Source organism: Choloepus didactylus (genome assembly GCF_015220235.1).
Source record: "Choloepus didactylus isolate mChoDid1 chromosome 25 unlocalized genomic scaffold, mChoDid1.pri SUPER_25_unloc1, whole genome shotgun sequence".
Classification (NCBI taxonomy): Eukaryota; Metazoa; Chordata; class Mammalia; order Pilosa; family Megalonychidae; genus Choloepus; species Choloepus didactylus.
This window is the reverse complement of record NW_023637606.1, coordinates 1,571,494-1,599,227: the sequence shown is the minus strand read 5'-3', so window position 1 is coordinate 1,599,227 and position 27,734 is coordinate 1,571,494. Positions and strand designations below refer to the sequence as shown.

Sequence of the window (27,734 nt, the reverse complement as noted above, 5' to 3'; positions counted from 1 at the left end):
CCCAATACCCAGCTGCCCCTGCCGCGCTGATGGGGGCTCCCCTGGGCCCTCCTCCCTGGTCCACAGCCGCCCCCCACACACCACCCCACTCCAGCAACAGGGACACTGTTTAATGAGCTCTGGGGGCACAGCACAGCCCCCAGTACAAAAGCAGGGGACAGCCTCTCCACGGGCAAGTACAGGGACAGAGCCCAGCCTGGCAGGGCAGGGGGGCTCTTTAATTGGTGGGTGGGGGTGGTGGCAGGCTCCCGGGGCCATCTGAGGGGAGGGGGGGCCTCAGCATTGGGGGCAGGGCCGTCGGGGGGTGCACCCCAGGGTTGGCGGGGTGAACGCCAGGAGGCTGGGGGTGAACGCCAGGAGGCTGGGGGTGGACCCCAGGAGCTGGAGGGTGCAGGCCTGGCCCCTGAGGGTGGACCCCAGGAGGCTGGGGGTGGACCCCCGGGGCCTGGGGGTGAACTGCAGCTGGTGGGTGTGCCCCTGGGCCCTGGGGGTGGACTCCAGCAGATGGTGGAGGGTGGACCCCTGGGGCTGGGGGGTGCACACCAGGAGCGGGTGGGTGGACCCCAGAGGCTGGAGGGTGCACCCCCGGGGCTGGGGGGTGGACACCGGGTGCTGGGGGATGGACCCCGGGTGCTGGAGGGTGCACCCCGGAGGCTGGGGGGTGGACCACTGGGGCTGGGGGGTGGACCCCGGGAGCTGGGGGGGGCAGCTGGGGTGGCCCGGGGGGCCCTGTGGGTGCTGGCCCCGTGGGAGGCATGGGGGGCAGAGGGAGGCCCCCCGGTGGGGGCGGGGGCAGGGACTCGGGCAGGGGTGGCCGGGGGGGCAGGCCGTTCATCAGCGGGGGCGGGGGCCGCTTCACCCCCGGGGGCCCGGCGGGGAGGCTGGGGGGCGCCGGCGGTTTCTCCATCTTGAAGTGGAACTGGAGGAAGAACTGGAGAGAAACAGATGAAGGGGCTCAGCCAGGCTGGGGGCGGGTGCCGGGCCCACCGCAGATGCCCGTCCCCAGGCCCGAGACGAGCTCACCTGCTTTGTCTCCCTGTTCCAGTGCGTCCAGAACTTGCCTTCGGCCTTATCGATCTCCCTGCTCGGCACCTGGGCAGGAGGGAGACGGGTGGGCTCCGGGCCCTGGCTGCCTGGGGGGGGGCTCCTACCTGGGGCTCTCCGTGAAGGGGGACAGGACTCAGCTCCAGCCCCAGCCTCAGGACCCGGAGAAGCCACGGTTCACAGCTCACGGCTGCGCCAACCCCTCTACCAGCCCCGCGGGGGACAGACCCAGGAGAGGTCCCCGGCCAACGCCCCAGATGGACGCTCAGCCAGCCCTGGGGTCTTCCCTTCTCTGAGGGCCAGGCAGAGCACCCACCTGGGGGCCGTGGTCAGGGGTCCTGGGAGACCTCTAAATCCCAGCTATCACCTCCGACCTGTCCACTCCCTCTGCTTCAGGGACCCCAGGAGGAGGCAGGCCCCAGGCTGAAGGGCCCGAGACCCCCAGGCTCTGCGGGGTGGGCAGTGGGGAGCAGGCCGGCTACCTTGAAGGCGATGGTCTCGTAGGGCTCAGCAGCCATCAGCAGGTACTGCCAGCGCCGGTCTGGGGGCTCGATCCTCTGCTCGTAGGCCGACATGAAGCGGTGGCGAGGCACGATGCCCTCGGCGATCTCCGGGTAGTCGATCTGCGGGGACACAGCCGGGGGTTTACGGGGGGCCCTGGGCAGTGGGGACGGGGTGGGGCAGGGCCTCAGCTCACCTGGAAGAGCAGGCTCTGCTGGCCCATCTCCGTGTCCCTCTGCTTGGTCACTGCAACACAACACGGGGTCTCGGGTCAGGTGGCCCAGCAGCAGGCAGGAAGCGCAGAGCCACAGGTGGGAGGCCATGCCTCGTGCCCCCGCTAGGGTCCACCTGCCTCGGTCTCTTCTCCGAGCCCCTCCAGCGGATGCAACCCCATGGGGCGCTCAGCCTCCAGGTTTCCGGAGACCTGGGGTCCTCACAGGCTGGGCCCTGGTGCTCAGAGGTGGTGGCCTCGTCTCACCCAGCTTAGGGCACCCGCCTGCCCTGTTCTGGCCCCAGGGCCTCTGCCCGACTATGACCTGGTTTAAGAGCCTTTTATTAAGGCTTGCTGGGCGTTTTTTTAAATACAGGTCTATCCGGCCGACTTACTTCCTCTTTTGGTTTGGAGGTGTGTGTACCCCCAGAAAACAGGTTCTTAAATCGAATCCACTCCTGGGGGTATGCACCCATTGCGAGCAGGGCCTGCGGGTGAGGCTGTTGCGGGGGCCCTGCTCGCTCAGGATCGGGCTCGTCCCCTCACTGGAGGCCTTTATAGGGAGGGAAAGCCCGAGGGAGCAGGCAGCTGAAGGCCGACAGGCCAAGGACCAGGTGTGGCCGGCAGCAGCCACGGAGCACCACGGTCACCACCCAGGTGACGCCACGACGTGGCTCCTCCAGCCTCAAAACCGCGAGCCAACAAACTCCCCGTTGACGCTGACCCACTGTGTCGTCGTTTGAGCAGCCAAGGAAACGAGAACTCCCTTTGAAGGTGACGTAGGCCTCATCCTTGCTCCTGATCTGAGAGAGGAAAGCCTGCTTCTACCTCCTCCCCGTTAAGGCGGCTCGGGCGCTTGTGACCAAGCCCAGGAGCCCCCGCCCCGCCCCCAGGCTTCTCGGTCACCTCCCGAGGAACTGAGCTTTGCTCCCTGCGTGTCCCCCCAAGCGCCAAGCCTGGGGCAGGGCAGCAGGTGCTGCCCACCGCAGCTGTGGCCTCGGCCACCGGCAACTGCTCTGAGCCGCGGCTCTGTCTTCAGTGGAGAATACCTACGTCCCGGGCAGCTTTTGAGAATTTAAGAGAAATTTTAAGCGGAGTGCCGGCCACAGGTTGGAGGGCGACAGATGTCTGCTCTCCTCGCGCCTCCCCCTTAAGGTCAGCGTCCCATGGAGTGGCGGGCTCCGGAAGCTTCTGAGCGTGAGGCTGCGCTCCAGTTTTATCTTCTACAAACCTACATCGTGTTCCTTATCCCTCTACACGCCCTATTCCTTAAGTCCCGGGAATTCATCACCCCCTACAGGAACCGGGTCAGTGGACCAGGGACCCCAACAGCCACCTGCTCTGCAGGGGCTCACGGAGGCTGCTTTCCAAACAGACCGTTCTCTCTTCTTTGTTTTTCTTTTTGGGGGGGGGAGGGGGTGGTTGAAATAAATCTAAGTGTACAAAGCCAACCACCTGGCCTTGACTTCAAAAGAAAGGGCCGTGCCTGAGGCTGACTGCTCTCCCGGCCACTCGGAGCACGAACAACTCTGAGCGCTTCTGGGATACCCCGACAGGAGAGAGCGGACGGGAGGCTGCGTCTGATGCACCGTGGCTGGAGAAGAGCACCCCGGGCGCAAAGACGACGGGTGCAGGCGGCCAGGCGGGGAGGGGATTGTCTCTCCCAGCTCTGCTAGGGGAGGGCCTCCGAGGGCTGGGCGGCAGGGCAGCAGGAGTCCTGATAGGAGCTGAGGGGACGGCCCCCGAGAGAACAAAGCGGGATTCACCACGGCAGGTGTGACGGGCGCCCCCCACCTTGGAGAGGAAGGACTCACCGAGCCCAGCGAACGGTGCCCGAGGGAGGCTGCGGGGGGGTCGCTGCGGCATCTGAGAACAGTGGGCCCGTGTGGGCCTGGAGCAGCTGCCGGCCGGGGGAGCGCCTTGCCCCCGTCGCACAGACTCACCTTTGTAGCCCGGGCGGCCGATTTTCACAAACTTCTTCACCTCCACCTTGACCTTCTCTGGTGCCGGCTGGGCGGGGGCCTCCTTGGCCTCCTTGGCCGCTCTCCGGGCCCTGGGAGCGACAGACTTGGTGTGGTGCCGAGTCCCCTCCGCCCAGGCCCTCAAGGCCACAGCCCCTGGTGCTGCGCACCACCCGCCCGCCAGCCCCGCGCTGACCTCACCACTGAGCGAGCCCCTGGGAGCGGTGCAGGGACGAGCCCCAGGGGGTTGGGGTGGGGGTCCTGGGGTTTGAGGGAAAGTAGGGTGGGGACAGCTGCTGTCCTGTCAGGCTGCACCCCCTTCTGGTCATGTGTCCATGAGCCCCTTTCCCCGGGAGCCCTGCAAAGATTCCCCCCCCCTCATTCTCAAGACCCCACTTTGACCCCACCCCCCCCACCCCCAGCCAGGAGCTGAGCATCAGAAAGGGCCCAAGGTACTCACAAGTTGGTCTGGTGCTTTTTCCCTTGGGTATGTGCCAGGTAACTCCCCTGCAGCAGGAAAAGGGGACACAATTCCAGACAAAGTTAGTAGGGAAAAGGGGACTGGAGCTCCAGTGGCTTTGCACCAAGTGGAAGGAAGTGCAAATAAAGCCAGAGATTGCCAATGTCCTCAAAATGCCCGGGACCAGAGGGACTGGGAAGTGGGGCTCTCACACACAGCGCGGGGAGTAAGTCAGCAGGGCCAAGCACGGCTCTTTGGTGATAGCTGGTAAAGCTGAAATGAACACGCCACGTAGATTACCCCACGTAGATTATGTGCTGCAACCCCGTCCCAACGTGCATAGGACGGAAAGTGTATGTCAGTGGGTCTTAACCAGGAGTGGTTCTGCAGTGTCCAGAGACATTTGTTACAAATGGGGGGCTGGGGACTCCCTGCATCAAGTGGTGGTGGTGGGGAGCCCAGAGAGGCTGCTCAACACCCCACAGCACCCAGGACACACCCCAAGCGTCAGCTGAGCTGGGGGGAGGCCCTGGTAAATGAGACTTCATTTCAGCCCTGTTTGCAATTGTGAACAAATTAGAAACAAAATGTTCAGCAACGTGGAAACAGGTAAACAAGATCTATGCATTCAGTCAGTGTAAAGGAACCAGAACTACACCTCCCACATCAGATCTGTAAGATACAACGCAAAATGAAAAAAAAAGCTGGTGAGTGACATGAATCTATCATCGTTTATGAGAAATCTATGCAAAACACACACACCAGTATCAGCTGCTCCTGGGTATCTCTTTTGTTCACAGATACACATTTACGTAGGTAATGCACAGCATTAAAAAAAAGACTGGGAAGAGACGTGGTAAGGCCACAGGAGTGGTGGCCTCGGGGGCTTTGAGGACCGAGGCAGGGACAGAAGGGGACTAAGAGCTTATTGGTGGCCATGAGTTTCTTTCTCAAAAATGCATGATTTGAAGCAAATACCGCGGCAAGTTCACTGCCGGGGCTGGGGCTGGGGCGGGGGCGGGGGTGGGGGTGGGGGTGGGGTGAGGGGAGGTCCAAGTTGGGTCCTTCTGGGTCCTCTGCTGTGTTTTTAGTGACGTCTCAGAATTAAGAGCCGCAGAGGCAGCCCCACCCCGGCCGCCCCCCGCCCCCCGCCCAGGGCTGGTGGGGACGCACCTCGTTGTTGTGCAGCGTCAGGCAGAGCTTGCACTCGTAGGAGCCCAGGTGGTTTTTCATAAAATACGGGTCCTGGAGGGAGGGCAGAAGACGCGTGTTAGTCCCCACCCCAGAGAATAATCCCACCCCGAATGTCGCTCATCCGGGCCGAGGAACCCTGCCCCACAGCTCTGCACAGGTTAAAATAAACGCCGCCATTTATGGCTTCAAGCCACAACTTATATGATGACACCATGGCCCTCCTTGTTGCTGGCAACTCTAATCTGTTTAGCAAACCTCTGCGCACTGCACAAGAATCTCTCCGCCACAGACTCAGTGATAATGGCCAGTCTCGAGGGTGAAGCAACTGAGAGGGGCGGCTCCTTCAGGGCCCCGTCTGCAGGGAAGGACCCGGAGCCTGAGGGGCGGGTGATGGGCTTGGGGGCACCAGGCGGGAGGGGTCCGGAGCAGGGTCTCCATGTGATTATGGAGGTTGCTGGGGCCGCAGGAGACCTCACAGGCCGTGATCACAGGCTGGAGGATCCGAGAGGAGCTGCACTGTGCCCTGGAACCCTCTGGAGCTGTGGCGATCCCACTGTGGCCCCTGGCAGGTTCTGTGTCTGCAGCCCCCGGTGGGAGCCCACCTTGTTGATGTCAATGGTCTCCAGGGCCAGCTGCCGGAGGCGCTCGCGGCGGTCCCGGTTGCTCTCAGAGGAGGAGGCCACACCTCCGCTCCCGGTCTTGCCGCCGGGGCGATGCTGGAAGTCCATGGTGAGAGTCTTGGTGCCTCAACCGCCAGGGAAGAAACCTGGGAAGGCCAAGGGAAGAGGTCTGTAAGGTTCCGGAAAGCGGGGACCGTCCTGGGACCCCCTCGGCCTGGAAGCAGCACCCAGACGGAGTAGAGCCCACGAGGCAGCAGGAGACCACTCGGGCTCCCGGACCCGACAGGTCCACGCTCCCATCTGCTCCCCGTCTCCACGTGGAGGCCTACTGTGGGCTCCAGGGAGGCCTGGCCGACGTCGTAAAGGGCGAGCAGGATGCCCCGAGTGGCCTTGGGGGACTGCAGAGGAACTCCCTCCAGCCAGACGTACACAGAGGCCCAGAGACCTGGGACGGCCACGCAGAGCCCTGGGAACTCGGAGTGGCCAGACGTGGCCAGGAGCTTCAGGCACAAACGGGGGAGGACGGGACTAGAAGTTCTCACCAACAAGCCTCACCTCCTCCAGGAAGCCTTCCCAGCCTGCGCAAGTCCACAGCATTTGCTCTCTCTCTGAGTTTCTTTCTGGTTGGCTACACTCACTCATCACAACTTGAATTGTTTCTCTGGCTCAGTTTTACGTTTCTTGGAGGCAGGGAAGACATGACTGGGAAAGGTCGGCAGAACAATGGCCCCCAGAGACACGTGGTCCCCAGAACCGGTGGCCATGGAACCTCACAGGGCAAAGGGACTGTGCAGATGGGATTAGGTGAGGGACCTTAAAATGGTGGAGATTATCCCGGATCATCAGGCCATCACAAGGGCCCCTGTAAGAGGGAGGCAGGAGCACTGGAGGAGATGGGAGGATGGAGGAAGAGATGGGAACGTCACGACTGCTGGTGGGCGGCCCCCAGAAGCTGGGAAGGCGAGGGAGCCGACTCCCCTGAGCCTCCAGGAGGAGCACAACCCGCTCACCCACCGCAGACTTCTGAGCTCCAGAAGGGTCAAGGCTGCCTGTGTCCTCTCAAGCCACTGAGCTTGTGTCACTTCACAGGCGGCAGAGGCGGTGCCTGCACGGAGGGACAGCCCAGCCGCGCCCAGGCACGACACCTCCCACCCCGGCCCGGTTTCTGTTTCCCTGACGCGTTTATGAAAACCTCAAGCCTGGCAGCTGGTGAAGCTGACATTTCAGCTGCCTGTAGCACCCAGGGTTACCTCAGTCCGAGGTTCAGACTTTCGTATTTCAGGAAAGTTCCTCCAGAGCCAGCGTTTAGAAGACACCCAACAAGCAGACTTTGGAAGACAACCACCGTCCACCATGAGCGTCACTTCACAAAACGAAGAGCACGTCAACGTGGAAAAGGGAATGGGCTCAGGACAAGGATGGCCCCTCACCCTGCTGCTCCTGGCTGCGTAAAGCCCTCGGTGTCTGGCCTCTGGGACCCGAGAAAGGGCCTTGCGTCACCTCTGGGCCCACGGGCCTCAGGTCCACTCTGAGCCTCTGAGATTCTCGCTGCCCCAACAGGCCACAGATCCCGCTCAAGGCCCACACCTACTGACGAACCACCTCCCACCAGGCAATGAGGCCCAGCTCCAGGGGCACACACAGCAGTGCTGATGGGACCACCACACCCAGGCCCCCACCTGCCGTGGGAAGCCAGGGGCCCCTGAGTCAGGGAGCTGAAGACACCCACCTGCCGATGGCTGTTAGTCCTGCATTTACGCAAGCCCGGGAACAGGGCAGGTGCTTGAGGGGGAGGATGTGTTGAGCAAATACCAGCACCTGCATCAGGCCATCTCGGGAAGAATCACAGACCCGAACAGTCCCCTCGTCAGGAGGAAAGCTCAGGGGGGGGCAGGGCACTGTGTCCCCTTCCTTCACTGACGTGCCCTGGGCTCCGAGACCGGCGTAGCCTGCCGGGTGTGTCCCCCAGTGCTTCTCTCTTTCCCACGGGTGCACTCAGGATGTACTCAACACGGCGTCATTTCCACGCATGCCCCTCCCGACTGCACACGTTCTCCCAGGGCTGTGCCCCAGCCTGGGTGGATTTCCTCTCCCACAGCACCTGGTCCAGCGTCGTGACACATGGAAAAGACCCAGAGAGGGCAGGAAATGTTCCTGAAGCAGCAGAGCTCCCGAGGAGCACTGCTGGTGGGAATGTAAACAGGGCGGCTGCTGTGGAAAACAGTCTGGTGGTTCCTCAGAGAGCTAAACACAGAGTTACCACATGACGCAGTAATTCTGCTCCAAGGTACGGACCCAGGAGAAATGCAAACATGTGCCCATGCAAAGACGTGTACAGAAATTCACAACAGCCCCAAGGAGAAACGCTGAAGGCCCATTAGCAGCTGAGCAGATAGACACAACCTGGAATACACAGATAACATAACCTTATTCAGCCATAAAAACGAGTGACGGTCTGCTCCGTGCTACAACTCATGTGAACCCTGAAAATGCTCTGCAAGTGAAAAAAAACAGACACAAAAGGTCCCATTAGGTATGTCTCCATTTACACAAAACATTCAGAAGAGGCAAATCCTCAGAGAGAAAGTGGGTGGCTGCCATTGGGGGGTGGGGTGAGGGACGAGGGTTACTTAATGCGTACAGGGTGTTGCAGCTAAGGAGGTGATGGCCGCACAGCATCGTGACTGCACTAAATGCCCCTGAATTGTGCACTTTAAAGTGGTTAATCATATGGCACGTGAACTGCACTTCAGTTAAAAAAAAAAAACAGTGAAAATAAGCCAGGCACAAAATGACAAACACTGCATGATCTCACTGCTATGAAATAATTAGAATAAGCAACCTCGGAGTCAGAATCTGGAACACAGGTTACCAGGGCTGGGGTGGGGGTGCAGAATGGGGAGTTAAGGCTTCAAATGTACAGTTTCTATTTGGGACGATGGAAACGTTTTGGTAATGGATGGTGGTGATGGCAGCACGACATTGTGAATATAATTAACAGTATTCAATCATATATTTGAATGCGGTTAAAAGGGAAAATGTTAGGTTACATATGTACTACTAGAGTAAAAATTTAAAAAGGCAATCCAAGAAACTGCACGACACAAACAGTGAACCCTTAGTTAAACCACAGACTACAATTAATGGTACAATTATAAGGATGTGCTTTCATCAATAGTAACAAATGTACACACCAATGCAACTTGCTAATGATAGGATGACACGTGAGAACCCTTATTTTATGCATGATTTTTCTGTAAACTCACAACAAATTTAATAATTAAAAAAGGGAAAAAGAGAAAGACAGAAAATCAAACAAGTACGAGTCCCTGAAAAATAATTACGGGATGATGCAAACAAAAATTCAACGAGAGCCAGATAAGCCCTGAAGCCCAGAGGTCCCCGTCTCTCCAAGAACCCCAGAGGTCCCCGTCTCTCCAAGAACATCAACCAGTTTCATGCCGCTACCCCATAACGTCAACACCCCTTCCCAGTATAAAGAAGTTAAAATGGTCATTGCCTGGATATCCCCAAAGACTCAGAAAAAGATCAGAGGGAGGAGATGTAACGGAGAAATTTGGATTTAACAAATGACTGAAAATACTAATTCATTATATAGATATTTCTTTTCAGGGGCTAGTGTTTTGGAGTGGCCAGAAGGAAATGCCTGAAGTTGCTGAACTGTAATCCAGTAGCCTTGATCTTCAATGGTGATTGAATAGCAAAAAAAAAAAAAAAAAAAAAGTTTTTTGCCTGTGTTTGTACGGATCTACTTCCACTATCTTTGTTAACCTATCTCTAATGTAAGTTTTTAAATTGGGTAGAGCACAATACAAGTGACCAATAGGAGGGAGGGCTGAGGGGTATGGGACGTTTGGGGTCTTCCTTTTTCTGGAGTCACACAGGTGTTCCAGGGATGATGGTGGTGACCGACGTGCAGTTTGTGAGGATGCTGTGAACTGCTGACTGTGTACTCTGGATGGATTGTGTGGTACGTGAACATATCTTAATAAAATTACGTTAAAAGAATTCTACACGAGTTCCAAGGAAATCAAATCTCTCATAAAGGAAAACAAAATAGATTTAAAAAATAATAATAATAATGAGGAAAAGCAAACTTAGATGAAATTCCAAAGAGTGAGAAATGAAAAACAAACAAAAAACCAAACATACAGGTACTGACTTTCAAAGAAACAATACAAAAATATTATCCAAATAAATTTCCTAGGATTAAAAAAGGACCCAGTTCTGGAGAGAGAAAGGACCTACCCACCCACTGAATGCCCAGATGAACAACTTTTAAAAAGACCCTCAATACATGGATCGTGGAATTCTATAACACTATAACCTCAATAAATGGATCGTGGAATTCTATAACACAAAAGGAAAATATCAAGGTTCTATCTGATGGAAAGAAAACAGGTCACATATAAAAGATCAGAAAACACAACAGGATCAGAGCGTTCAAGAACACAGAGAACTTAAAACAAGCAATGTTTTCACAATTCTGAATGAAAACAGATTTCTAAACTAGAGTTTTATCCGCAGCCAAACTCCCAATTAATTGTGAGGGTAAATAAAGCCGCTTCTGGACAACTGAAAGACTGAACATAAATTAATTTATTTCCTTAGCTCTCACAGAAGGAGGGGAAAGGAAGACAGGGTCAGGCTGAACACGGATGCCAAGCCAGAAGAACAATGAGAGAAAGTTCTGGGACAATAGCTGCCCTGCAAGGACAGAAGCAGCCAGTCTGCGGGGGGTGGGGTGGGGGGACACAACGGATAGGAAAGTGGGATGTTGAAACTGACAATAGGTACAAGGAAAACCAGGTAAATAGAAAAAAGAGAAATGGTGAGAAAGTAATGGTAGAGGAAAGGAAGCATAAATTAAACACGTTAGCAGCAAACTGCATTCCTAGTCCTAGAAAATACAACTAATGGTTTGACGACAACTTGGAACGTGATCACATTTATGGCTTGGACGGGGCAGTTGGGGCGGGTGGGAGAAGACAGACCCCATCAACCAGGGTGGGAAACGAGCAGACTGCGCCCGAAAACGGATGCACCAAGAAAACGAGTTATTGGCAAAGATAGAGAACGGGGAAAACGGCTTTAAGAAACGGAAAGTGGCCCCTGGGGCCCGGGACTGCACCAAGGAGCAGCGGTTATTGTTTCTGATGAAAATACTGCCTTTTCCTTACACCTGGCACACGTTCCCCCATAGTTTCTCCCGGGTCTTCCACCTGCCTTAAGGGATCACAGGCGGGCGGTCACGTGCCGTCAAAATCCGACCACCTGGGCGACCAGGTAACCTCGGGACTCACGTGCAAAGCGGGGCCCGCTGACATTTTCAGGGCGCCCTTGGCGTGAGCTCCACGCTTTGCCGACATGACCTCATTTCATTTAGCCGGGGCCAGTGACCCCCGTCTACGGTTACGGGACCTGGGGTCCCCAAAGGTGAAGTGAGACACCCCCCCCGCCCCAGATCACAAAACCGTCAGTTAAAAGGTAAACCCGATCTCGGTCCAGCGCTCGTCATCCCGCGGTCCCGGGCAGCTGGGAGAGGGCAGGGGCGCGCCGGCCTCAGCGCCCGCAGAGCGGGCCGGGGGACCCCGACGCGGCCTCCCGCCCCGGAGCTCGCGACCCCCGGCCACACCCGCGCCCCTTCAGGGAAGCCCGGGACCCAGGCCCCACCGCCCTCGCTCCGCGCCGGCCCTCACCCGCGTCCAAGGCCGCGTAGCCGTCGCCTCTTTCAGTCGCCGACACCACCTCGCCCGCGCCCGCGCGTCGCAGGCTGAGAAAGCACTTCCGGGGGCACTGGGGGCGGGTCGTCCCGTGTGCGCATGCCCGACCCGCCGGCGACGCGGGCGAGCCGTTCCGGAAACGCGGACGGGGCAGGGTCGGGGTCGGAGGACCGGGCTGGCAGCCGCAGTGCGCGTGCGCAAAACGCTCTCAACGCCCTCCGGATGCGCTCGGCGTCGTCCGGGGTCACCCCTCGGGGCCGGGCGCGCTGAGACTGCTTCCCGCCCGTCCTTTCTGCCTTACGAAGGGCGCCAACAACCGCAGGGTGGACCTGGATTCTGTTTCCACCCCACGTCTACTTTACTCTGTGGCTGTGTAACGACCGTCCGTATCACCCATGCGCGCCTCCGCTCCGGCCCCCACTGCTGCTACGCTCGAGTAGCTGACTGGGTGGCCGGCCCGGGAACGCGCAGGCGCACTGGCTGCGGCAGCACTTCCGGGGCTGCGCCTTGAGACTTTTTTGGCGCCGGCCGCGGCGCGACGGGGACGGCGGCCGGGAGGGCGCCGGCCGGGGCTCCGTGTTCTCCCTCGCGGGGCGCGATGCGCTACAACGAGAAGGAGCTGCGGGCGCTGTCCCGGCAGCCGGCCGAGCTGGCGGCCGAGCTGGGCATGCGGGGCCCCAAGAAGGGCAGCGGTGAGCGGGGCCCGAGAGACTGGGGCGTGCGGCTGCCCGGATTTCGGGGGGCCGGATTAAGGGGGTGCCCGCTCTGAGTCCGCTCTGTTGCTCACAGTGCTGAAGCGGCGGCTGGTGAAGCTGGTGGTCAATTTCCTCTTCTATTTCCGGACGGACGAGGCCGAGGTAGGGGCGCTGTCCGCGGAAAGCGGGGATCTCGGGGAGGGGGGACCGGAGAGGGTGCGCGGGGGACAGCCCCGGCCTGTTCAGCACCCCCAGATCGTCTGGCCCCGGGGTGCCGCGGTTTGCTGCTGTCCACATGCTTTCCTCGTGGGACCCGCCCCTTGGCTCGGGAGGGAGCCGCCTTGCATGGGGGGGGCTGAGGTCCTGGCCCGCCCCCCGAATCTGCTCCTCTGTCCCCTCCAGCCCATCGGAGCCCTGTTGCTGGAGCACTGCAGAGTCATCAAGGAAGAGCCCAGCGTCTTCTCCATCAGTGCGTGGGACCGGGGGACAAGGGCTGCTCTCTGTCCCCTCCCCGGCTTCTGACACCACCTCTGCTCCGAAACAAAGTCCTTTTCCCCTGGCGGCTCAAGGCCCGGCTCTCTGGGGCCGAGCCCGTTTCAGGCTGGCCCTCCCCACTTTTCTTGCCTCTCCCCAGACTTTGGTCTCTCCTCTAGGGCGCAGGCTGTAGTTACAGGGGTTGATGGGATGCACCCCGCCATCTGGGTCACTTTTGTGGCAGCTACCCAGAAGCCAGCTGGACATTCTTTTTCGCTTGTGTTAAGCATTGCTCTTTGGGGGGTGCAGGGTGCTTGTCTTCCTCTGTGGTGGGACCTGAGCTGCCACCCGAGAGGACTCTCCCCAGACCCTCTTTTTGAGGGGTTTATTTCTGCAGGGAGAGAGGGGGCCTGGAAGGGACACACCCAGCCTGGTGTGGTTTAGGGCTGGTGTTGGGTAAGGGCAGAAGGGCTGCCTGGTGGAGGGGATGTTGGAGATGGCGTTCCAGGCAGGTGAAGGCCTAGAGCAGGGCTGTGAGGTGCGCGAGTCCGCTGCTCCCAGGAGACCTTGCATCTTGTTCACGTCTCGGGAGTTAACGTAGCGAGGCCGGCAGCATTGGAGAGGCCGTGCAGCCCAGGCTCGGCTGCCTCGGGTCCCTGGAGCACGGGTGGCAGGCGTGGGCACTGGTCCCGGAAAGCAGGGGCAGGTGGCCCGTCGGAATGGGGCTGGACCGGAGGCTGCTCCCCCCGCAGGCTTCATCGAGGACCCGGAGAGGAAATACCACTTCGAGTGCAGCAGCGAGGAACAGTGTGAGCAGTGGACGGAGGCTCTGCGTCAGGCCAGGTGGGGTGCGGGGGACGGCCCGGGGCGGGCGGGGGGCAGCGCAGCTCCTCAGGGCGGCCCTGTGAGTGCAGGCGGCTTCCTCCCCCAGCTACGAGTTCATGCGGAAGACTCTCATCTCCTACAGGAACGAGATCCAGAAGATGACAGGCAAGGTGGGCGAGGGGCTGCCGGGCAGGGGGCGGCAGGGGGCCCTCCGGTGCGGGCCTCGGGCTCACTGCTGTCGCCGGACACTCCCACCCACCTTCCCAGGACCCCCTGGAGCAGTTCGGCATTTCCGAGGAGGCCAGGTTCCAGCTGAGCAGCTGGAAGGTGTGAGCGCCCAGAGACGCATACACGGCCCTGTTGGGTGGGACTGGGTCTGCCCAGCCCTCCACGGGGCTCTCAGGCTGGCCGTTCCCTGGCCAGGCCTGGATCTGCGGCCGGAGTTGTTTAGTCCCCCCCGCCCCTCTCCTCTTACGGCTTCAGTGCTGGGAGAGCCCGAGGCTGCATGGGGGTGGGCAGGGGCTGCCTTTGGGAGAAGCACCCCAGTAAGCTTCCCTTCCTCGTGCCTCGGGACCCCAGCACTGGCAGCTCATAGTGGGTGCTCTGAACTGTTGCCGGCACGCTGGGGGCAGGCATCCACTGAACTGGGCCCCTGGACCCCCTGGGGTCCCACCAAGGGCCTAGCGGTGTTGCAGGCCAGTGCCAAGCTCCCGTGCAAGCTAAATGTACGACATTAAAGATGCTGTGAAGCGTGGGGGGATGGCACCCCCCCATCCGTTGGTGAATTCCACTCCTGCTGACAGGGCTGCCCCCGCTGGGGCCCTCTGGGCAGGGCCAGGGTGGGCTCGACCCCTGCCCCCTGCCCCCAGTCTGTTGAAATAAACATACCTCTTTTTCCACTGGATAGTGGTGAAGTGAGTGAAGGAACGGGGCAAGCACACACAGTGCAGACTGGGAGCCGGGCTGGCTGCATGACGGAGAAAGGCCGGGGACACTGGGGCCTAGGCAAGGCCATGCAGCCCCAAGGGAAGTGGGGGGAGTGCTGGGCCTGTGTTGTGGGCAGAATCCTAAGAGGACCCCCAAGGTCTGCGTCCCTTGGGGCCTGTGGCTGTCTTCTAGCCGATCGAATATGGCGAAGGTGCAGGCAGTCTGCCCGGGTAATTCAGGCATCCCTTCAGTTATTTCCTTAACAAGGCATCAGGGGATAGGTGGGCCTGACCTAAGCAGGTGAGTGCCTCCCAGGGGTCCTGGGCCCTCCCTTCCCTGAGTGGCCCCAGCCAACAGCCAGCAGGAAACGACCTCAGGCCCACAGCCGTGAGGATGTGAATTCCATCCACACTGAGGGGGCTTGGAAGCAGATCCCTCCCGCCTTGGGCCCGGGCCAGGACCCAGCTGAGGCCCTGCTGAGGCGAGCCCAGACCCAGACTCCAGCCCCAGGAGCTGGGGTGAGAAAAGTGCGTTCCCAGCTGCAACCTTGTGGTGACTTGTTAAGACGGAGGGGGGGGGGGGGGCCAGCAGGTGAGTGACAGGAGGGGCCTTAAGAGGGAAGATGGGCCCCATCCAGCCCGACAGGAGGCCTAAGGGGCCTCCCCGGCACTGGGTCTACCACAACCAGCTCCTTTTCCTTGAAGCGCCTGTGAGGTGGAGATGAGGCTCAGGGAGGTCGGGCCGGCTCCCGGGGGAACAGCTGGTGGGTGGCCCCCGCCGCGCCGGTCACCACAGTCGGGCGGAAAGCACACTCGCCGCAGAGGAAATGCCACGGTCTGACCACAGCCAAGTGAAAACAGACGTTTTTATTCAGCGTCTAGAGGTGGAGATGAGAACGAGTGGGGTTCCCGCAGGGGAGAGGGTCAAGCCGCCGGCCCCCCTAGAGACGGCTCGGAGCGATGCACGCAATCAAAATACAAATGTTGTAATATAAAGACAAAAGCAAAGCTTCACTGCAGGGACAAATTAAGGTCAGGGAGATGAGAAAGAAAGCAGGTGTGTGGATGGGCCGGTCGAACTAGGGAGTGCGGGGCGAGCGGGCAATGGGGCGGGCAGAAAGCACGGTGGGCGGCGTACACACGCCGGGTGGCAGGGGCCACGCGGGTCACGGCCCCCAGGCTGAGCCGGCCAGGCCATGCCTGTGACCGAGGACACCGTGTTGTCTGTGGAGTTCGATCAGTTCCTGAGCAGGAGCAGCCTCGCCACCAACCACCGGCTTTCCCTGAAAGTTGCCCACGAGCCGACAGCACCAAGTGCCAACTGAGAGCTGCCTGGGACACCCCAGCCCCCTTCCCACTGCCACCATTACAGGCGCAGGAGTCTTAGTGTCTAGTCTCCATCCTGGAGGAGGGGCAGGGCGTGCAGGGGAGCACCAGCCAGCGGGTGGCTTCCAGGGCAGCGTGCACCCCAGCCTGGGGTGGGGAGAGGCACCTGTCACCCACAGGTTCCCAGCACTGCTAACTGGCCTGTGGCACGAGCTCAGCCCCGAAGCAGCTGTGTGTCCTGAAATACGTGTGGGTCTGAGTTCTGACACTCAAGTCTGCGTGTACTGACAGTGATGGAGGCGGGGAAATGCGGGTGGCACCCCAGTGGGGGTCCCGCAGGCCACTGTCCCTGGGAGGGGCAGGGAGAAGGGGTACTGGCTGCTGTAAGAGCTTTGTTTCAGGCTAGGGCCTCCCTGAGCGCCACAGCGGGGGGCGGGGGGGGGGAGGGGGTGTAGGCTGGCCCTGCAGCATCCCAGTGAGAACCTGGCCCCTTGGAAGCGGGGTGCTGCCCGCCCCTAAAGGTTCCTTCCTCATCTGGGGGCTGGAGGCACAAGGCCTCCCGAGGGGGGCACGGCACCCCAGGGCTGAGCACCAAGGCGGAGGGCAGGCTGGGTGAGGAAGGGTGGGTCTCAGCAGGGGAGGGGGCTGGAAACCAGGGGAGGCCCGGTGGGACACTGGGAGGGAGGGAAGGATGGGGTGGGGGCACTGTGCATGTCTTGCCCCGACCCCGGGACACTCAGCTGGGAAGGCTGAGCTCCAGGCACCCCCAGGCAGGGCTCACCAACATGGGTGTGGGGATCTCAGGCCACAGCTCTCGGGGGCAGCTGAGGATGGAGGCCAGGGCTGGGGGCTGCAGGAGAAGAGGGTTCTCACTGCCCCTGTCCAGCATTCCTAGGGTGCCCGCCACCCTGCAGGGATGTTAGCTCAGATGACCCCGGAAGCAGAGGCTGGGGCAAAGACCTGCACAAAAGGGGCCTGAGAACCTGGCTGGCCACTTCTGGAAGGACCTGAAATGGTTCTGTTTTCTTCTAGCCTTGGCCCTGGCCTGTCTGTCCGCACCCAGTACATTTATCTCTGAGCACAACAGGCTGCTGGGGTGTGGGAGGGCTGTGGGAGTAGGAGGGGTTGGCTGCCCAGCGCCGGAGAGCCTCCTCTCACACCGGGGGATTCGGGGTGTAGGTGGGGTGCGGGGAAGGGGCTTAGGGGCACCTCCTGGGGCAGGCCGCAGCCCACTCGGGCCGGCCGGGCCCAATACCATTTTTGTGCACTTGAATAAATAAAAAGGTTGGGTTTTCTTGCCCGTCACCTTTTTTTTTTTTTTTTTTTTAAAGTTTACTGTGCATTATACAATCTAAAAATAAATGAAATCAAGTCTATGAAATTTATAAATTTCCATCCCTTCTCTATAAAACACTGTCACGCGTTAGTGTGACTCTCCTGTACAGAAACACCAGGGCTGTGTGCCCGCTCTGCCCCGGCCCCCTGGCACCGTGAGTGACCACGTGTTGCGTGGAGGACTGCGCGAGCCCAGCGAGAGCACCTGCCATCAGGGCCCGAGTCTCATTGGCTTCGCAGCTCCGCGTCCCACCGCGCCCTACGGAACGACACCTGGGCCTGTCCCCACTCTGGAGGCCCCCGGGCCCTGGGCCGACGTGGTCTGGGCGAGCGACGTTCACAGTGACGGGCGGGCAGGCGGGGCCCGTGGGCTCTGATGGGTGAGGCCACGTCCATCGTCAGGGCGGCAGGACCCCGCCTGGGGGAAGGCGGCCGCCCTCCTGCGGCGAGCGGGCAAGCCTTTGGTATGTGAGCCGAGCGGCTGGAGTGGGTCTGGCGTCGGGCGGGCTCGGGTCAGCACCAAGGGGGCGGGCGACAGGCACGGCCTGATGAACGGGATAGCACCGCGGCCGGGCTCTCGGCGACGCCATCGGGCCGGTCTCCAGACAGACGTCTTCATATAGGTCTTCTTATATAGAGATATTTATATTTCTGAATAAGTTGCTTTTTACCACTTAGATGGAATAAAATAAGTCAAAATTGTTTTTACTTTTTAAAAAACGATAAATACTTTATCTAAAACTATCAACAGTACAAACTGAAGCCACGTTTCCGCCTCCCTCCTGCAGTCGGTCACAGCCCGGATTCACAGTAGAGCGCGCTCGTTGTCTTTCCTTGCGTCCGTCTGTCTGCCGTCCAGTAGCTGGGCGGGCGAGCACCGGTGGGCGGCTGTGGCCGCGTTGGTCCACACGTCTTGCTTGCATAGGTCACGCAGTTGAGGTAGAAGGCCTAGATACCTGGAGGCGGGAGCCGGGACAAGAGTGGGCAGCGTTAGCGCCGGGCCCCGCGAGCCCCAGCGGCGACCAGGCCGGGGTCTCGAGCGCCCACGGCCCCGCTCCCGCCTTCCCGGGGAGGAAGGAAGCAGCCTGGAGCCTGTGGAGCAGGGCAGGACCCAGCAGGCCGCCTGCTCTCCCAGGTGCAGTGCAGGCTGTGAGTCAGGTGCGGGGTCGCCGTGGGTGAGGGTGCACCCGGGTCACCACGGCCGTCACTGCTCACGAGCGGCAATGTGGGGACGGGGCCAGCAAGGCCACCCCGTGGGCTCGCGGCGCCGGTGCCTGTGACAGGCCACCTGTGGGCGAACACAGGGCGGGAGGCCCGAGCCGCCACATCTCTGCAGGGAGGACAGGCCTGGCACGCGCTGTCTGCTCTGTTACACGTGTCCTCGAGTGCAGGCTGCCTGGCTCAGCAGGCGTTTCCAACAGCCCGAAGCACACCTGTCCCCAAGTCGAGGGGACCCCCTGCCCGGCCTGCCTTCTAATAGTGATGCCGGCACAAGGCCAGCGGCCAAACCTCGACTGATGTCCATTTGAGCAGCCACTGGGGGCAGGTCAGATCGCCCCAGGTGCCCCTGTGCCCTGGGGACAGGCTTTCCAGGGAGGAACCTCATTCCCACCATGCCTGGCTTCCATGCCCGTAGCCGAGCCCTTCCCAGCAACCTGCCCCGCGGTGGTGGAGAGACTGGGGGCACAGTGCCAAGGAGACTCTGACCCTCTCCTCCAGGCCTCACGCCCTCCTCCTGCCCAAAGGGGGGCAACTTTCTACCCTGGTCTAGAAGTTACCCACATGAGAAAGCACTTGGGCGTGGGGCCCCGGCGGGCGGCTCTGCCCGCACCACACCTGCCCTCGCGTCTCACCCTGTTCACCGGACCCTGCTCCAGGGGCCTGCCCCAGAGTTAAGAGGACAAGTTCCATCCCGGGAAGGCTGCTGCATGCCAGGAGCCCTGAACGGGTTTTTTTTTGTCAAAACCCTGTAAGGTTTGTTCCAGGACATTGGCCCGAGAGAGCGGACGGCAGGTGAGCGGGACACGCTCCCAGGCTGGGGAGGCCAGTCCCAGCTGGGCTTCCCGGGCCTCCCTGGGCCTTCTCTCCCCTCTGCGCCTCTCAGGACCGGCTGACCGAGGCAGGAGAGGCCCCACTTGCCGGCCGCTATGGGGCGGCCTCACCCCCTCGGCCCCTGGGCCGTGCCCGCCGGCCCGGCCGACGTCTGCAGAGGGAAGGGCGGTCAGATTCCCGTAGGAGGCCCCTCGTCCGGCTCTGGCCTTACCTTACGCGATAGGAACGGCTAGCTAAGCAAGGTCTTTATCGCGGCTTAACCCCCGAGAGCTGCGCGGCATAGGAGGGCGGCATGCCAAGGGAAACCCACACAGCCGGCGGCCCCGTCGAGCTGGCCTGCGGGATGAGGGGCGCGGCCGGCGCCAGGGCCAGCCGGGGCAGGGGCTGGCGGTGGACCGCGAGGGAGGGCCGGGCGGCCTTGTGCGGGAGGGAGGCCAGCTTGATGGACAAAGAGGCGTTAGCAGAGGCAGCGGGCGAGAGAGCGGGGTTAGCCGGGACGGCGGCGAGGCTCTGCAGGAGCGCGGGCGCGGGGTTAGCGGCGCGCAGCGGGGGTGCGGGAGGCAAGGTGGCGTTAGGCGGGGGCGCGAGGCGCGGGGCGCGCTGAGCAGGAAGCGGGGGCGGCCGGGGCGCGGCGGGGGCCGGGGCCTGCAAGGAAGAGGCGGCGGCGCCGGCAGCCGCCTGCGGTGGGCGTGAGCTCAGCGAGCTGCTGCTACACAAGGCGCCGCTGCCGCGACCGGCTCCGAACGGGTGGCCAGAGGCAGAAGGCACCGCCTGGTTAAAGACACCTGCAAACAGGAGAGAGAAACCGGCTTCAGCGGGCGGGCACGTGCAGCACACGCGCGCACGCGGGGGGCCAGGCGGGGCGCGGTTCCGGCCGAGCGCCGTGCGGGAAGCAGAGCGGCAAGCAGCAGCGGCAGCGGCCGGGCCGGGGGACTTACCTGCGGGCTGGGCCCAAGGCCGCGCCCGAGCACGTGGCCCCGCGGACGGCTCCTGGCACCAGACTGCCCCCCCAGCCCCCCGACCGAGCCCATCTGCTCCGCGCCACCTGCCGGGGCCACGTCTCACAGGGCCGTTGGCGGCGGCGGCTCACGGGCCCTAAAGGGAAACCTCCAGCGCCAGGAGGGAAGGCCCCAGCCTCGGGCACCAGGGTTTTCTGGAAGCAAGAGGGAGCCGTTACGACCGGTCAGGCCCAGGTCAGCTGGGCTGCAGACGGCGCATCTGCAACCGACAGGGCAGCCCTGTCGGATGGTGAGAGAGGAGCTAGACGGCAGGGACAGAGCGGCCGGCCGCCCCAGCCTTGCTGCCTTGGGGAGCCCTGGAAGAGAACACGCGAGCAGCCCGCTCGTGGCGAGACCTGCAGGGGAGGCACCGCCTCTCCCTTGGGCCCTGGCCCCACGGCCCGAACAGGACCAGGACAAGGCTGCGCAGTCTGCCTACCTCCGACGGCCCCGCCCGACACCCCGGAGGGGAAGGTGCCCATGGCGTGCGAGTTGGTCAGTCTGGTGGCAGCGGAGGACACGTGCACCAGGCCCGCGGCGGCCGGCACAGAGCTGAACAGGGACTGCAGCACAGACGAGCCGGCCACCGAGCCAAGGTTGGCCTGCAGGGCCATGGGGCCCAGGGCGAACGGGGCCGCGGGGGCGAAGGTGCCAAGGAAGGGCCGGTGCGTCTGTGTGGAGGGCGCCACGCTGCCCGCTGAGGACGCCCCCGGGGCGAGGCTGGGCCCGCTGAGGAGGCCCCCAGGGGGCACGGCGGCGGCGGCGATGAAGAGGTTGTGGCCGTTCTTGAAGTCCAGCTCGCGGTCCCGGCCGCGGCCCCCCTTGCCGCCATGTGGCAGGGCGCCCTTCTCCGAGGATGGGCCTGGGGGCAGGCCGAGTTCACCCGGCTCCTTGCCCTTGCCGCCGTCCCCCTTGCTGCCGCCCAGTCCGTCCGGCGGCCTCTTGCTGAGGAAGGGGTTGGCATCCACGATGGCCCCGTCCTTGCCCCGCTGGGAGGGGAAGCTCAGGGCGGCGCTCAGGCCGGCCACCTCGGGGCCCTTGTGCGAGAGAGAAGCACCATCGTTGAAGCTGTGTAAACTGGGGTCCGCGGCCAGGCCCCCCACGAAGGGGAACCCGTTAGAAGCGTTGCTGTTTGGGCTCAGTCCGCCAGCCCCCGCCAGCGAGCCGGGAAAGTTCTTCCGGGTGTGTGTGGCCACCTTGGTCTCGGCGGCGACGGGGTCCTCCAAGGCGGGCCGGAAGGCAAACAAGGAGCTCTGGCTCAGGGCGGGGCCGGCCTGCAGGGGGCTGTCGGCGGCCTTGGCGAGGCCGAGGTCGGAGATGGGCGAGAAGGTGGACTTCCACTTGCTGCTGTTGACAGGCTCGCTCGCAGGTGCCAGCTTCCTGCCGGCCAGGCCGCCACCTGATGGGGGAGAGGCCAAGCGCGTGAGGCCCCCTGCCGGCCACCCCGCATGGACGCTGCAGCGGACAGAAGAAGGGCGCGGGGTCTGCAGGAGGGTGGGTAAGGAAGGAGAGCCTCTGAGGACCGGCCCTGGATTAAAACTTTCCACCCGATGGACGTGGCTCTGGGAGGGACGGAGGGGCCGTCCTCAAGGATGAAAGAGGTGCGTGACGATGAAGAGGGGAAGCACGTGCAAAGAGAAAGCAGAGATGATCCAATCTAACTGGAAATGAGACATGAGCCGCCCTCCCAGGAGGGCCAGAGGCCCCAGGCTACGGCCTTCCCGGGGGCAGGAGGTGCGGATGGCACTGTGAGGACCACCCACAACCAAGAAAGCTTTTCACGCCACCGTCTCCCACCGGGGTTGCCGCTAATGGAGGACGAGGGGGCTGGGCTGTGCAGAACCAGAGGCAGCACTGGAAGCCCGGGGGGTTCCCGGCCAAGGGCAAGGCCCTCTCTGGCCGCCGGCACGGGGGGCAGCGCGGCCTGACCCCAGGGGCTCAGGGGCATCAAGGGCAGGTGTCAGCCCAGACCCCAGAGGCCGGCCCAGGGGTAACCGGGAGCAGGCGCCCCGGGGCCACTTGTTACTCACCATTTTCCAAGCTTTTCGGGGGAGATTTGCTCTCTAAGGAGATTGTTGCAATTTTTCTCTCAATTCTATTTTTTAAAAAAAAGCATAAAAGACTATTAATGCTTCAAACACATTTGTACGCTAAGACAGCCAAACAAATATTAGCAAGAGGGCACAGGAAAGCCACGCAATCCTGGTGACGGCAGAGCAGCCTGCAGGCTCTCAGGGGGGTCTGTGTGGCCACGCAGGGGGCCCGATGCCCACAGCAGGGACTGCGAACCTGTGCCAACCGAGGGGAGGGGGCCTGAGTGCTCGGCCACGGCACGTGAGGAAGGCACGTGCTTTCCCAATGTACAGAGGCACATCCCATCCTTAAATGCGGCCGTCTCTGATTCAGGTTTTCTCCTGAGCTCCTTCTATGACCCTGGACACCTGTCACAGGCTCGAGAACAAGCTGGTGTGTATTCTGTGCCGACTGCTTTATGGTGCGTGCCAAAGGGCAGTCTGCGAACTGACAGGGCCTGAACACGTGCAGCCAGACACCCCCATCACGCCCGGGGGGCACTCACCACCCGGCTTTTCAAACCAGAGTCACGGCACGTGGAAAAGGGACACGGTGAAATAACTTGGGTATGAAACAAAAAGCACGAGCAACAAAAGGAAAATCGAAAACTGTTGTGCTCCAAAGGACATTATCAAGAAACTGAAAAGGTAAACCAAAGAATGGGAGATAATACTTGCAAGTCATAGATCTGACGAGGAATGTGTATTAAGAAATGCAAACACATCCACGCAGAAATGTGTTCACAAACATCCACCACAGCAGGACTCACAGTCGCCAAAGGTGGAGGCAACCCACACGACCGTCAACGGATGAATGGACACACAAAATGGGGCCCACCGAGACAGTGGAACGTTACTCAGCCCCAGGAAGGAAAGAGGTGCTGCTCCAGGCTGCAACACTGCTGAGCCCTGAAAGCGTTTTGCTACGGGAAAGAAGCCCTGAGCACAAAGGGCTGCATGGTATCTGTAGAAAATGTCCAGAACAGGGGACTCCATGGAGACAGAAAGTGGATACGTGCTTGCGGGGGGCTGGGGGTAGGGTGGCGAGTGACAGCCTAAGGGTGTGAGGTTTCCTCTCGGGTGATGGAGTGTTCCGGAACTAGATGGAGGTGATGGCTGCATAACTTCGTGAACATACTGAACGGGGTCCACAACAGCTTCAAACTGGCACAGACCCAAACTGCCAAAACTATCTTGAAAAAAAAAAAAGTTGGAAGACTCGTACTTCCTGATTTCAAAACTGACTACCCTATATAATTAAAACAGCATGGTGCTGGCGTAAGGACAGACACATAGACCAACAGAACAGAACTGTGAGTCCAGAGATAAATCGACACATCCACGGCCAGGCGACTTTCCACAAGGGGTCTGAGTCCATTCAATGGGGAAAGAATAGTCTCTTCCACTAACGGTGCTGGGAAAACTGGAAATCCACATGTCAAAAAATGGATGTGGACCCCTACCTAGACAAAATTAATTAAAAAATGGACCAAAGACCTACACGTAGGAGCGAATACTATAAAGCTCTTACAGGAAAACATGGGGAAATAGCTTCAGGGCCTGGTGGCAGGCAATGGATTTTTAGTCTGCACCAAAGCAGAAGCCACAAAAGAAAAAAAATAGATAAAATGGGCTTCAAGATTAAAAAGAAGAACTTTTCTGTGCCTCAAAGGACATTATCAAGAAAGAATAAAGACAACCCACCAATTGGGAGAAAATATGTGGAAACCATGTATCTGATAAGGATTAATATCAAGGTGTAAACAATTCCTACTACTCAACCACAATAAGACATCCCAATCAGAAAACGGCCATGGATTTGAAAAGACATCGCTCCCAAGGTATTCGAATGGCCAATAAGCACAGGACAAGATGCTCATTAGAGAAATGCAAATAAAAACTACAGCAAGACACCGCTTCCCACCCGCTGGGAGGGCTGTTATTAAGGAAACTGGAAACCAGGGTTCCGAGCTGCCGGGGGAGACTGTGGTGCTCTCCGGAGAGTCAAACGCAGATCACCACGGGACCCGGCAGCTCCAGTCCTGGGTGCAGACCCAAAAGAACTAAAAGCAGGGACCTGGACAGACGCGTCTTCACTGCGGCACACTTCACAGTAGCCACAAGGCAGAAGCCACCCAAGTGTCCAGTGACACAGGAACGGACAAACAAAATGCGCACGGTCCGTCCACATCACGGAATGTTACTCAGCTGTGGAAAGGAGTGATGTGTTTGCACGGGCCGCAACCAGGGCGAACCCTGAGAATGTCACGTTGAGCGAAAGAAGCCAGTCACATGAGGAAGAGTACGGCATGTCTCTTACACGGAAGACTTGGAGTAAGTGAATTCGTAGAGAGACAGCGGAGGAGTGGCAGCCGCGGGTGGGGGGTGGGGTGGGGTTACTGCTAAATGGGTGTGGTTTGGGTTTGGGATGATGGAAATCGCCTGGAAATAGTGGGGAAAGTTCCACAGTCTTGTCAATGTTCTGAATGTCCAAGAATTACCTGCTTAAAAGGGTGACAATGATTTTTGCATTACATACATTCTACCGCGGTTGAAAATAAGTAATTAAATAAAAACGGTGCCACCAGGATGCCCCAGCACAGGACAGATGCCGTCCTTGCCACTGTGGGTCCCTCACTGACCTGCAGCTGCCTGCCAGTTTCCCCTCTCCTGGGTACAGGGCCACGTGACCCCGGGGTCCCCACCTCCGCCCGCAGCCCCTCACCCCACTCGCCTGGTGCTGCTGGGCTCATCCTCCGAGCCCTGCTCCTCATCCGACGTCAGGGGGGAGTAGTGCGCCCCGTTCGTCTGGGTCAGGGGCTTCTCCTTTTTGAGCACGGGGGGCTGGTCGTTGTCCTGGTAGGGGACAGGAGAGCTCTTCAGGGAGTTTTCGGGGGATGAGATGGCCGTGATTTCCAAAGGTTGGTTAATGTTATTGACCTAAGGGGTCAAAAACAAAACACACTCACACAGAGACGGGCACACACACGCACCCAGCCAACTGAGTGGGCCTTGCTGTCTCCCACCCCCTCAAGCTCTGGGGTCCTTGGAGCGCAGGGCCCCTCCTCCCCCTGAGCAATCGCCAAGCTCTGCCTGGCAGCAGAGGCACTGCGGCAAAGGGACTGGCCAGAGGCCTCGGGGCTGACACCAATCCCGGAAAACCGAGGCAAGCCCTGGACAGGAGAGGGCAGGGCCGTGTGCCCCAGGGGCTCTCCGCGGCCTCAGCCCAGGCACGGCCTCCTCTGGGCTCCCAGCCCTGGGCTGGACACGACCGTGGCCCGAGAACCACCAACCACAACGCCCAGAACAAGGGCTTGGGCGGACGGGGCAGGCCCCCCGCCACCTGGAGCTGCTGAGGCCCTCCCCTCCTCCCCTCCCCAGCTCCTTCCTCACCCGATTCCCCACAAGCCCTCCCGCCTCACCATGGAGTTGAGGTTGAGGGGGGACCCTGACGACTGCGTGAAGAGGCCGGCCACAGACGGCAGGGCCCGGCGCTTGGGGGACAGCCCTGTGCCCAGGCTGGGGGTCCCCGCCGAGGAGCGCTTCCTCCGTCCCCGCCTGCGGCTGTCCTGCCCGTGGCCCGAGCCGCAGTCCCCGCGGGCGCCGGCAGCCATGGGGCTGTGCTTGCTGGACGGAGACTGCTTGGCGCTGCCCGCCCCGGTCGTGACGGTGAAGACGATTCTCCTCTTGGCTTCGCTCTCCGGGTCGGAGAACCCCGAGTCGGAGGGCAGGTCCCCTTTGCCGGTGTCGGGGAGCATGCCCAGCCGGGGACTGGCAGCGAGCTGGTGGGCGGGGGAGGCTGGGCCCGGGTTCCGGGGCTGCACCAGCAGGGGTGGGTGCTGTGGTGTCGAGCTCCGGGACCCCGCAGCGGCGAAGAGGCAGCCGGAGCCAGGGGACTCGTCCAAGGGGCCCAGCTCAGCTCCAGGGGCTGCGGGTGCTGGGCTGCCCACGAGGGCCCCGCTGACGGCCATCGAGCCAGCATACGAGAAGCCTGCAAGGAGACAACAGGCTCAGGGAGGCAGGCATGGTCCCCGAGAACACAGCGGGGACAGGGGCAGTGAGGGGTGGGGTGGGCATCAAGATCCCATCTGGGAAGGAGATTCCCACAACACAGGAAAGAGGGAGAGGCCCCCGGGGCTGGGAACCCCAGGACTCTGAAGCCCCCAGGGCCTGGGGCTGTCAGCCGCCCAGTCAAGCTCCAGGAAACTTCCTCTGGAAGCTTCCAGGGGCTGGCAGAGGCGGAGATGGATGGGGTAGAGAGAGGTCCTAAGAGTCAGACACGGCCGTACCACCCCCTGGGGTGGCTCTGGAAGGCTGTAGTCCATTCCGAGTAGAAAATTTTCAGTCTCAACAAAGAGCGAGTCCAGGTGAAGGTGGAGAGGGGCCGGAGGCAGGTGCCCACCCCCACTGTGTCTCTCTCTGTCCTGCCGGCCCTACAGTGCCTCGGGGACAAACCCAGCCTTCCTGGCCAGGGAGCAGGTGCCGCCCACCCCCAGCTGCCCACCAGCCCCTCTGCCGCAGAGCCCTCGCCCAGCAGGTGTGCTCCATCCCTCCGTGGCACCCGGGACACACGGCACCCATGCCCACCCACCTGTCCCTGACCCTGATGCCCTCCCGAGGCAGGCAGTGCCCAGCTGCCGGCAGAGCAGGGCCCCCAAGGCCGAGGCCACCAGCCAGCCCTCACTGCCACGGGTGCGGCCGGGCGGCACGCCTCGCCCTCCCTGGCCCCCGAGCTGGGAGGGGAAGTGAGGGCCCCCCTGCACCTGCCCGCCAGGATGCCCTGGCCTCTGCCTCCTGGCAGCACAGGCTGGAGGGGCGGCTACTGCTTGCTGGGTCCAGAGTGGCCCCGTGGACAGAGTTCCCTGCCAGCCCGAGTGACCCAGGGTGACCGGGCAAGAGGGCCTCGAAAGCCCTGCGCCCACCCCCACAGCCCATCAGGAGGGTCAGGGAGACAGGCGGGGGTTTCTGGGCACAGCAGGACCAGGCAGGAGACTTGGCAAATGCCCCCTGGCAGGGCTGCTGCGGGCTCCAAAAGTGCGGTCCTTTACGTGTGGGGAAGGATGCAGCCCAGGAAGGCTCAGGGAGAAGACGGCGACGCCCACCACAGGCCCTGAGCCCGGCGCGTGGCCACACGGCCTCCCCAGGCGCCAGGCAGGCCGGTGCCCGAGGTGAAGGGCCGGGGTACAGGGCTCTCTCTGCGAGGCCCTCTGGAAATGGGGTGAGCCAAGGCTGAGAGCTGCCCCCAGCCACCCACATGGCCCTGCCACAGACTGCACGCGGAGCCTCCCGACTGGAT

At 61.3% G+C, this 27,734-nt stretch overlaps 3 protein-coding genes across 11 annotated transcripts in view; 1 reads left to right on the top strand and 2 right to left on the bottom strand.

The window, feature by feature from the left end:
- Positions 1–95: 95 nt before the first annotated feature.
- On the bottom strand, positions 96–12,095 carry SF3A2 (splicing factor 3a subunit 2). Its single transcript, XM_037824143.1, has 9 exons — positions 11,712–12,095; positions 5,974–6,137; positions 5,351–5,422; positions 4,178–4,224; positions 3,700–3,809; positions 1,742–1,791; positions 1,527–1,667; positions 1,024–1,092; positions 96–931 (listed from the first exon to the last, which is right to left on the bottom strand). Exons 2-9 carry the CDS (start codon positions 6,097–6,099, stop codon positions 218–220), a joined length of 1,329 nt encoding a protein of 442 aa, XP_037680071.1. The 5' UTR covers positions 6,100–6,137; positions 11,712–12,095; the 3' UTR covers positions 96–217.
- PLEKHJ1 (pleckstrin homology domain containing J1) lies at positions 11,918–14,633 on the top strand. Of its 2 annotated transcripts, none has more exons than XM_037824144.1 (6): positions 11,918–12,427; positions 12,525–12,592; positions 12,833–12,899; positions 13,657–13,747; positions 13,836–13,894; positions 13,997–14,633. In XM_037824144.1, the coding sequence occupies exons 1-6, from the start codon at positions 12,334–12,336 to the stop codon at positions 14,464–14,466; spliced, it is 849 nt and encodes a 282-aa protein (XP_037680072.1). In that variant the 5' UTR covers positions 11,918–12,333; the 3' UTR covers positions 14,467–14,633. The 2 variants fall into 2 exon arrangements, with proteins under 2 accessions (XP_037680072.1, XP_037680073.1); XM_037824145.1 differs by having other exon boundaries at positions 11,920–12,427; positions 13,836–13,899; positions 13,997–14,213.
- A 992-nt stretch (positions 14,634–15,625) lies between these two features.
- Positions 15,626–27,734, bottom strand: part of DOT1L (DOT1 like histone lysine methyltransferase) — a 73,768-nt gene continuing 61,659 nt past the window's right edge. For 3 of the 8 annotated variants that reach the window (XM_037824281.1, XM_037824286.1, XM_037824285.1), the window contains 6 exons: positions 25,861–26,429; positions 25,173–25,378; positions 22,397–22,461; positions 20,806–21,765; positions 19,580–20,153; positions 15,626–18,272 (listed from right to left, as the gene is read on the bottom strand). In XM_037824281.1, coding sequence (XP_037680209.1) covers positions 19,615–20,153; positions 20,806–21,765; positions 22,397–22,461; positions 25,173–25,378; positions 25,861–26,429 — 2,339 coding nt within the window. In that variant the 3' untranslated portion in view covers positions 15,626–18,272; positions 19,580–19,614. Of the gene's footprint in view, positions 18,273–19,579; positions 20,154–20,306; positions 20,684–20,805; positions 21,766–22,396; positions 22,462–25,172; positions 25,379–25,860; positions 26,430–27,734 lie in introns of those variants that run through there. The other 5 variants (XR_005214971.1, XM_037824282.1, XM_037824283.1 and 2 more) reach the window with 5 other exon arrangements.